The sequence below is a fragment of the Chiroxiphia lanceolata genome, chromosome Z, assembly GCF_009829145.1.
Source record: "Chiroxiphia lanceolata isolate bChiLan1 chromosome Z, bChiLan1.pri, whole genome shotgun sequence".
Taxonomy (NCBI): Eukaryota; Metazoa; Chordata; class Aves; order Passeriformes; family Pipridae; genus Chiroxiphia; species Chiroxiphia lanceolata.
Window position 1 is genome coordinate 2,148,414 of NC_045671.1, and position 10,883 is coordinate 2,159,296.

General features: G+C 44.4%; 1 protein-coding gene across 1 annotated transcript; it reads left to right on the forward strand.

Annotated features, from left to right (window-relative positions):
- Nucleotides 1-4,641: 4,641 nt before the first annotated feature.
- IER3IP1 (immediate early response 3 interacting protein 1) lies at nt 4,642-7,956 on the forward strand. Its single transcript, XM_032675738.1, has 3 exons — nt 4,642-4,832; nt 6,329-6,430; nt 7,182-7,956. The coding sequence occupies exons 1-3, from the start codon at nt 4,742-4,744 to the stop codon at nt 7,235-7,237; spliced, it is 249 nt and encodes an 82-aa protein (XP_032531629.1). The 5' UTR covers nt 4,642-4,741; the 3' UTR covers nt 7,238-7,956.
- The last annotated feature ends 2,927 nt before the right edge of the window (nt 7,957-10,883 follow it).

Genomic DNA, 10,883 nt, shown 5'->3' on the forward strand with positions numbered 1-10,883 from the left:
GACGCTGTACTAATGTTCTCTCAAGGTACAAACCTCAGCAAAGCTGGCAGGCTGTGTTTTTGAAGGGGGCAGCTCCTCACTTCCCAAACAAGCGAGGGCAGAGATGATCCATCACTCACGGACAAGGACCTTTCCTGTACCTAGCTGCTGAAGGGTAAGAACCAGATATAGGTTCTCTCAAATGTACAAAATCTTGTTGCATTCCCAGCTTTGGTGGTCAAAACAATCATCTGGACATTAAATCAGCTGCTCAATTTGTGCTTCCAAGAGATGTGTTACATCAGTCGGGTGCATCATTAACCTTTACAGCAGTTTGACAGTGCTGATGAGCAAGGGTTGACAAAGGCTTTAGTTCCACTGTGAAATGTAGCAATGGGATTTATTTATAGCACCTGACTGAGCCACAGAACCTAAATTTTTTCACATGCACAGGTTTTCTCGGTTAATGGAGTTACTCACGGTAGAAGTTGGTAAGAAAGTTGCTGCCAACAAAAGGTATTTCTTCACTTCCAGCTTGGGATGGTTTATGCTGATTTCCAGCCTTTCCTGTGTCTCAAAAACACTCTTACTGAATATGTCTGGGTACGTAAAATATCTAAAGAAGGAAATCACTAAAACTAGTTCAGAAAATAAACTCAGAAGATGGTGGTAGCAAGGGCTGAAGTCGTGACAAGTCTTCCTCTGGCCTGGTATTTGCTCACCAGGAATAAACCAGTGTAATCCTGAAAACTCACAAGGAACAAGCCCAATTCTCTGCAGAGGACAGGGAGACCCAGAGAGATGTGCTCTGTCTGACGATATTGAATGATAAACTGAGAATAAAAAATACCAAGGTCTCCACAATACTTCACCAGGCTGAAGTTCAATCCTTTGGCATCTGTAAGGTGGTTTAAAAATCTCCTTTATGGTGATTGACTGCACCCTGCAGATGACACCACAGGAATTTACTGCACTGAAATGTAACACCTTAATGAAGGGGGGGAAAAAAAACCCCCTTTCCTTTTAATGCAACTTTGTCTGGTTTTCCCTTCAACCATGTAACATGATTCAGAGATAAGACTGTGGTTGTTAAGTTGCCATGATGGATTTTACAAAGGGGAAAATCATGTCAGGTTTATGTAAGCTTGATAGCAGCTGCTCTTTGGAAATACATCTTAATTATGGGTAAAAATACTAAGCCATAACTTGTACAGTTATTGTAAAAACCTCATTATTTTTTTTTTCGGTGCCATAATTCTAAGCATTAGCTCTTCACTGAGGTTAGCATTTATTTATAGGTTGGATACTGCAAGGAGGTAGCCCAGGAAATGCTACTTGATGATGGTGGTTATTAGACAAGCCTGTTAGTGACACCCCCCCCCCCCATTTATCTGTATTTAATTATAGAATTACTGCCATAATACCCTAAGTTGTATCTGAGAACAAGAGTCAGCTTTATTTGTGAGACCATTATATGCCACCACTCACAACTTTTTAAAAAATGGTAATGGCCTTTGGGATGAAATCTTTCAGCCCAGTATTGACTTTCTCTGCATGTATGGAGTTTGGCAAAATTCAGTCTTTTTTTTTTTTTATTACTTATGGATGGAAAAAGATGACTTGAATGATAAAAAACTGAAATTTTGGTCAAATTTTGGGAGGCCCTGGGCACCTAGAAATGGCTCCATTAAAAACATTAAATGGACAGTTATTAGGAGTTTTGCAGTTATACCAAATTTAAAAACCTAGATGAGAAATAAAGAAGTTAGGTTGGAACTTTTGACCTTGCAAGTGCCAGTACACTCAGGTATCCCCACTAGCTCCTGACATATGTGAAGTTAATCTGATGGACATGTTTGATTTTTGTTCTCTGTTCTATCTCTCTTATTTCATAATAGTTAATTTTGCAGGTAAATTAGTAACAAAATATGCTACAGCTCTGATGATGGGGTGCTTTCTCTTGCCTCCGGTTCCAGTTATTAAATTATGATGTTATTTAATAGTGATGATTATTAAGATGCACAATATTATGCCACTGACTATACCAAAGTGAGTATTTTTGAAAAGAAAGATGAAGATAAGAAGCAGCTGAAGTGTGGGTTTGTCCAGGCGGTGTCTGAGCATCTATTGATTATATGCTCCCAACACTTAATTAATTGCTGAAGTATCAGATCACCTCATGTTTGCTGGTGAGTGGGTCTCAACATGGAGATGTAATATTGATAAATGGTGAACAATTTGCCCAGATCAGAAATCTGTGGCAGAGCAAACAGTGGAGGTTGGGGTCTCTCCAGTCCAGCACACTAAGCACAAAGTTATGATTTCAGTCACAGTGAATGGGTCTAATAACCATCAAAGCATGGTGATTATGCAAATCATTGTACCCTGATTGAGTAATAAAAGCTATCAACCATCCGGAGTTAAGGGGTTTGTGTATTGTATGATTACTGAGAAATAAAATCAGAGTGATTATGCAAATCACCCCCTTCAGCCAATAGGACTGAGGGATGCAAGGGGAAAAAAAATGCCTATTTGTGCCTCAATAACAATATCCCTCAATACAGTATCCCTGAGCTCCAGTTGCTATTATTTTTGTTATTTGACTGCAGAACCGCCCAGAAGCCCTGATCAATCCAACATAAAAGATAATTGTTTTCTTCTGGATTTTGCATCATTTACATGTCGGACAAACGACATTTGGGATCTGGGCTGAGTTCCTGCTAGAACCCTTAGTCGGGGATATAACGAAAATCAATATATATTGAGGAAATACGGGGGGGCAGGGGATGGAAGGGGAAATGCTGTCTGTAAGATTAAATAAAAATATAAACTCGCCTATTTTTGCATATGTTTTTGATTAATTCCACTGATACCAGCTTACTAATGAGGGGGTGGCCGCGGGGGCTGCCCCGCGCCGGGCGATGTCTCCCTGCCGGCTCCCACCGCCGGGAGACGCCACGTTACTGCGTTACTGCAGGAGGAGGAGAAGGAGGAGGAGGAGGAGGAAGAAGAAAAAGAGAAGGAGGAGGAGGAGGAGGATAGTACGCCTTCCTCCTGCACCCACCGAGACCGAGGGCACTCGGTACGCGGAGAGCGGAGCTTCCCGCGGGTCACAGCGGGATCCAGGGGCTTCGAGGGACACAAGGGGTCCGAGGGATCCACGGATCCGAGGGATCCAGGGGGCTCCGAGTGTTCCGCGGGGCTCAGGGAGATCCACGGATCCGAGGGATTCAGGGAGCTCCGAGGGTTCCACGAGGCTCCGAGGGATCCACAGACCCGAAGGATCCATGGGGCTCCGAGGGGTCCACAGATCCGATGGACACCAAGGGCTCCAAAGGGATCCATGGGGCTCCGAGAGACCCACAGACTCGAGGGCCCAAGGAGGCTCCAAGGGATCCATGGATCTGAGGGATCCATGGACCCGAAGGACCCGGAGACCTGAGTGACCCACGGACACGAGGGATCCGCGGGGCTCCGAAGAATCCAGGGGGCTCCACAGGATTTACAGACCCGAGGGATTCAGGGGGTTCCGAGGGACTCATGGGGTTTAGAAGGATCCACAGACCCAAGGGATCCATGGACACAAGGGACTCATGGACATGAGGGACCCACGGGGCACCAAGGAATCCACAGATCCAAGTGATCCACAGACATGAGGAATCCACAGCTCTGAGGGATCCAAAGGCCCGAGGAATTCACAGGCCCAAGGAATCCACAGATCTGAGGGGTCCATAGGGCTCTGAGGGACCCACAGGCCTGAAGGATCCACGAGGCTCCAAGGGATCCATGGATCTGAGAAATCCACGGACCCAAGGGATCCACGGATCTGAGGGATCCAGGGGGCTCCAAGGGATTTACAGACCCGAAGGATTCAGAGGGTTCTGAGGGACCCACGGGACTCTGAAGGATCCATGGATGTGAGGGACCCATGGAACTCCGAGGGACCCACAGGGCTCCAAGAGACCCACAGACCCGAGGACCCACGAGGCTCCAAGGGATCCATGGATCCGAGGAATCCACGGACCCGAGGGATCCATGAATCTGAGGGATCCGCAGGGCTGCGAAGGACCCAGAGAGCTCCGAGGGATCCATACGGATTCGAGAGACCCACAGACCCGAGGGACCCACGAGGCTCCAAGAGATCCACGGATCCGAGGAATAAATGGACACGCGGGATCCACGGGGCTTAAGGGGGGATCCAGGGAGCTCCAAGGGGATTTATAGACCCGAGAGATTCAGGGGGCTCCGAGGAATCCACGGATCCAAGGGACCCGCGAGGCTCCAAGGGATCCGCGGATCTGAGGAATAAACGGACACGCGGCATCCACGGGGCTTAGGGGGGGATCCAGGGAGCTCCAAGGGGATTTATAGACCCGAGAGATTCAGGGGGCTCCGAGGAATCCACGAATCCAAGGGACCAAGGGGTTCCCAAGGATCCCCGGGTGCTCCCAGCGCCCGGACGCGGCTGCCGTGAGGGCGAAACCCCGCCCCCTCCAACCCGCCCTCGTGGGGCGAGCCCCGCGCGCTGCCCGAGGCCACGCCCCTACGCCACACTGTGCTGACAAAGGCCCCGCCCCCTTGCAAAAGCCCCGCCCCCTCCGCTCGCGGATGCCCCGAGCGACGGCCCCGCCCATGAAACCCCGCCCCGCAAAGCTCCGCCCCTCCCTAAGCCCCGCCCCCCGCCACGTCCCGCTCGGGCTTCGCTCACGATCCCGATCCCGATCCTAATCCCGGTCCCGGCCCGGCCCCGCCCCGCCGGGCCATGGCGTTCACGCTGTACTCGCTGCTGCAGGCCTCGCTGCTCATCGTGAACGCCGTGGCCGTGCTGCACGAGGAGCGCTTCCTGCGGCACGGTGAGCCGGGAGGGCCGCGCGGCCCGGGGGAGGGATCTGGGAATTCGTCTGGGATCTGGGGATGGGTTCCCGGCCGCTCCCGTCGTAGCTTTGTCTCTCTCTCTCTCTCTCTCTCTCAATCTCTCTCTCTCTCTCTTTCTCTCTTTCTCTCTCTCTTTTTTATTTTTTTATTTTTTTTCCCTGTAATTGTGTGTTTTCCTTGCCCTTTCCCGCTGTTCCACGCCCGTCGGGATGTTTGGTGCCGTGCAAAGGTTTTCCTTCCTCTTCGCCACGCCTGGTTTTTTGATGAGATGGCGCTTCTCGGCCCTCGGGGTCCTCAGGGTTGGGCATCCTTGTCCTTCAGCGGGAACCAAAGCTGTGCAAAACAGAGAAAATCCATCACAGATCTGCAAAGCCATGGAAAAAAATACCGATAATCCAATTCCCTGATCTGGAGAATCCTGACTTTTCTCCACGTCTTTTCTCCACGTCAGGCTGAGCTGGGATTTTTGGCAGGAGTGCAAAGGGTGATCTCCCGTCCCCCCAGCTGGAATCGCTACAAGGGATCTGCTCGGTGTGGGTTTGGGGTTTCCTTTTGCTTTCCTGATGAGCAGCAGCTGCGGGAAAAGGGGGATGTGGGGGCTGACTGGATGGGTGAAGCCACTTGTCGGCCTCGGGAGACTTGGGAATAGCTCCAAGCTCATCCAAGTGGGAAAGAGCACCTGGCGAGGCAGGTGAGGAAGAGGACGAACCACTCTCATCCTGGTGCCAGCTGAGCGAGGGAGACAAAAGGGGGGGGGAGGAATCCCGCAAAAGTCGTCCCTGGAGAATAGGAACTCTCAGGTTGGGCACTGGAACTGGAATACAGTCACCCGACTGGTAAGGGCTGTGCCCAGCAGGTCTCAGAAATCCCTGGACACATCTCTGATCCTGTAGCTGTGCCTCCCTGCAGAGGGGTCAGGAGTCCCTTGGAGGGCTTTGAAAACCTTCAGGACTTTGGTCCTGCTCGGAAAAGTTCCCAATTTTTTCCCAAAAGTTCTCTTTTTTTTTTTTTTTTTTTAATAGCAGTTAAAAAGTCATCATCCTGACTTTTGAAGTTGTGCTGGCTGTTTTTTTCCTTTCTCAGCGCTGAGGCTTCATTGCTTCACCCTCCTATGCAATGATTTGCTGTTTTATTTTCAGGCCTGTGGACAGACTGTGGTTGGTTTGGGTTAATTTTGGCAGGTGTCTTTTTGAAGCCCATATGAATTCTGGTGTTTCTCTGGGCACTTGGGGAATAGTAGTGTGTTGAAAAGTTGAGGATTTCCTTTACAGGAGCATGGATCTGTCATTGCTCAACATCAGGTTTCCAGTCTATTCCATGAAAATCTGATCATGGAATAAAGCTAATTGGTGGTTTGCCTTTCAGTGTTAGTGTAAACCATATTCAGGATGGATTGTTCATTAAAATTACAGCATTGGTTTCATGGTTTTGGGCTTTTTTTCCTAAAGTGTTTATCTGTTTTTACGTGACACAGTTGGCTGGGGAACTGACCAAGGGATTGGAGGATTTGGAGAGGAACCAGGAATTAAAGCACAGCTAATGAACCTTATTCGATCAATACGAACTGTCATGAGAGGTAAGGAGACATCATTATTATTATTGTTGTTGTTGTTGTTGTTATTATATTGTGTTTGTTTATTTGTTGTTACCATTCTGAGTTTTGTCTTCGCTTGGAGTTTGGGAGCTGGGGGGAATCTCAGTGGTCAATCAAAGTGTGCAATTAGCTTCACCTTGTCTAAGTTCAGTTTTATGGCAAGTACTTGGTGAGGGAAATGTGATTTCAGGGATCCTGAAGTAAGCCAGGCTTTTGTGCCTCAGAAGATGGAGGGAAAATATGCTTTATTTGTAAATTACTGATAGCTTTTTATTATAAAGCACAGCAAAAATTCCTTTTTTATGTGATGATAGAGAAGTAGTAGCAAATCTTACCTCTCAGGCCCACCACTGAGGGAAAAACCTTTATTCTAAATCACAGTAAAGCCAAGGACAGCAACTGACTTTTGAGTCGGTTTAATTTCATTTGGAGAAAGAGATATCTGGGTTAAAGTTAAAACAGAACTCAAGTCTCTGGATTAAAGTTAAAACAGGCCATAGAAAAATATTTCTGCTGTTGCTTCCTACTAATTTTTAGTATCTTAGGCTTTGAGCCTGGCTCCTTCCCCTAGTCCCGATTTTGCATAGGAAAGTTTAAGTGTATTTTTTAATGTTTTGATTCATTCTGCTCCTTCTCCCAAGGTATTCTCTGAAGATAATACGAAGCTCAGTCGTTTTGTGATGTGGAAAGGAAAGCTTTCACAATTAATGTTCTTTTCTTTTTCCTTCTGCAGTGCCATTAATAGCACTGAACTCCATTACAATCGTTCTCCTCCTTTTGTTTGGCTGAAGACACCTCGTGAAAATCCTCTGGACATCCAAAGAAGCCAGTTGCTGACCATCACTGCTCTGAGTTTTCTGGGATCCAGCACGGTTTAGCTCTCAATTCGACATCCAACTTAAAATAATAAAGACACTATTTCTATTTATCCTATTTCCCCATGTTCCCTTTCAGTTTCGTTAACCAAGATCACGGGGATCAATGCAACAATGCTGCAAATATGTTGGACTGTGACAAGTTCTGTTGCTGCCTGTTCATAGTGTTGATGTCATAGAATATTGCAGTGACTGTTAATATAAGATGCAGTTTTTAAATGTCTCGTTACTCAGGGATGAATTTCCTTCAGTACGCTTTCCAATTTGTTTTTAAATTGAGGAAAACAGCAATGTTTTGGTGTGTTTTTTTTTTTTTCTTTTTTTAGTTTCAGTTACTACCACACGTTATCAAGAATATGAACACGTTATCAAGAATTCAAGTTCACGTTATAGGGGACTGAAGTCCAGTTGTGATATGGAGATAAAACCAGCTGGGTAAAGTTCTCATTCTGGCTCACACTGAAAGTTGAATTTTTCTGGTTTGATTGAAGACAGGATTTTTCTCTTCAGATCTCTTCAGTAGTTCATGCTGATGGTAAAGTCAGCATGTTGAAAATAGGTGCAGTTGTTGTGCAAAAAAAAAAAAAAAAAAAAAAAAAAAAAAAAAAGAAAAAAACCCACCTGTATCTGAAGCTGGGCAACTCTGTATTAATTTAGCCTAGCAGGGGATATTAATGATTAGCATTTGTTACTCTTCTGTCAAGAGTTATTAAACTTTTTTGTGTGTTAAACTTCCTCGTGGTGATTAGTGTGGTGGAAGTGGGGAAGCATTTGTATTCTGAGATTCCTGGGAAATGTGGGAGAAGGGGAATACCATGGGAGAGGGGAAATATGCTGCCCTTTTCAAATGCAGTTCTTTGTTAAAAACCCGCGGATTTGCAGCCTCTTCTGTTACTGCTCCTTCCCCCACCCTCCATCTTCATTTGTTAAATTAACATCTTTGAAAGTGAAACTGTGGAAATGACTTTGCAGTTCTGTCGCAGAGAATACTGATAATTGCTTTGGTACAGGTTTCAGTTAGGCTGCTGAGTTAGGTCTGATTGAAGAAGCTCATTCTCATGTACCTTTTCAGAAAAGTTAGAATTCTTGTATCTGTTTCTTTGCTAAAGTGTTTTACCTTAATTTTAATGAGGGGATGCCAAGGGAAACCTGGCAGTTTCATTGTTTTAAAACAGCTTAGTTTATGATCTCTTCTCCTGACGCCTTGACGTTGTAAATGAAAATGAATCTGTAATATGTGTAAATGCATTTAATGATCAGTTGCAGTGTTTTGGCAGAGTAAAATATATCCAGGAGGAGAATTTTGTGTTGTTTCCCTTTTTTTTTTTAAGTGATTTTTGTAAATAAATTCTGAATTTCTAAATTAAGCACTCTCTTTCCTAACTCACCCTCCACCTGTGTGCAGTGGGATTATCTCAAAACTCATCTTCATCCTGTTGCAGATATCAGAGTTACTGTTCTTACAGGAAATACTTATTTTTTTCCCATATCTCACAGGAGAGAAGTATCTCTTCACTGTGAAGCTGTATTTTGGCATCATATCTTTGCTCTGAAGCTGTATTTTGGTTTATGTAGCAAACCTAATGAGCCATGGCAACGTTGGCCTGAGGCAGAGTAGGATCTTTAAGTTCTGAAGTAGGTGGATCTGTTAGAAAGCATTTATTTAATATAATCTTTGTGTAATTCAGAGGTGAACAGGGTACAGCCTGTCTCAGTTTTTTCATGTATCTGTCTTTCATGGAAAACAGGCAGCACATATGTGGAGCTGATTAAAAAGTGGATTGAAATGATAAACCACTTTGTGTTGCTGTAAAATTTTGGGAAAGAAAAGCACTGGTTGATGTTCCCACTGTTGTTTCATTGGAGTGCTGAGTGATTTGAAGCACAGCTTGTGTATCATTTAATTTTTATATCTATTGACTGTTAAAATACTAAAATAAAAGCCAATACTAAATACTACAAGAAACAGATTTAAAAATGGGTAAGAGCTGATTTCCCCCATTTCCTTGTCCTTCCAGGAGGGGTGAAGTTCCAGTGTGTGGCTCACAGCACGTGGGCAGATCCCTTCCAAGTTGGTGAGGCACGTGCAGGGAGAAGGAGCAGCGGATTCACGCAGCAGGAAATCCTGCATTTGAGGCAAAACTGGGACAAGTTTTACCTGAGAGATGCAAGATTCGAAGTGGGGCAGCTGGAGGTCAGGTATCCCAGGTAATGAGCAGGGGAGAGGACAAGGGAGTGCAGAAACAGCAAGGGAATAACCACACTGCTGTCTCCTGGTGTGGCTTCGAGCAGTTCTGGAACAGCTCTGCTGTGACTAAACAACCCCAGCCGGGGCTCGGGTTCTGTAAGGACTGGGAATATGCAAAATGAAGTTTCCCCCTGGCAAAAAGCTCCAAGGCCGCGCTCCAGGGGTCACCTCAAACCATGCAGAGCATCATCACTTGTACCTGGCACGGAAATCACTGGGTGGTTCGGGTGGGAAGGGACCTTAAAATCACTCGTTTCCATCCCCTTGCCAAGACAGGGTCACCTGGACCAGGTGACACAGGAATAGGTCCAGCTGGGTTTGGAATGTCCCCTCTGAGGGAGACTCCACGACATCCCTGGGCAGCCTGGAATATCAATATAATCTTATCCATGTATGAATATAATAAGTGGATTAGTTATTATGGATATAGTATGGATATAATTATATATATAATATTATATATATGTAATTAGAAGAATTTTTCCTAATATCCTATCTATCTATCTATCTTAAAATGGTTATATTATGGATATAATATATGTATATATGGGTAGAATCATAATATCCATGTAAGGATATAATAAGTGGATTAGTTATTATGGATATAACTAAATATCTATAATTATATAATATATATGCTTAGAAGAATTTCTTCCATATATATGGACTATATAAAACATATAACAACATATATATAAGTATATATAAAGCTTTTATTTATATATAAAACATATAGTATCGTATATATGTTGTTATGGTTATATTATAGATATATCCATGTATGGGCATAATAATATATTATTTTATATATTATATGCAGTTGTATATAATCATAATATCCATACATGGGTACATAATCATCATCATCATATTATTATTATATGTAATATCCATATAGGATGAAATATATCCATGATATATGGGTTATAAAATATCCATAACATATGGATTATGGATATATTAATAATATATGTATTATGGATGCCCATAGTGTATGGATATGGGTATAATTGTATCCATATAGGAGATAATGGATATAATTTATATAATTCATTATCACACCCATAGATATAATTTATATAATTTACTGTCATATCCACATACGATATGATTATAAACAGGACATCAGATAAAAAAGATAAGCATTGGGTGTAATAATACTGGTGTAATAGCCACAACTGATGTAATTAATGTAATTTATATAATTTATAAAAACATCCATATTGTGAGGCGGCCCGGGCCCTCAGGGCCCCGCGGGCTGCCCTCCGCGCTGCCTGTCGCGACTGCCAGGCGCCGACCGGCGACCCCACTC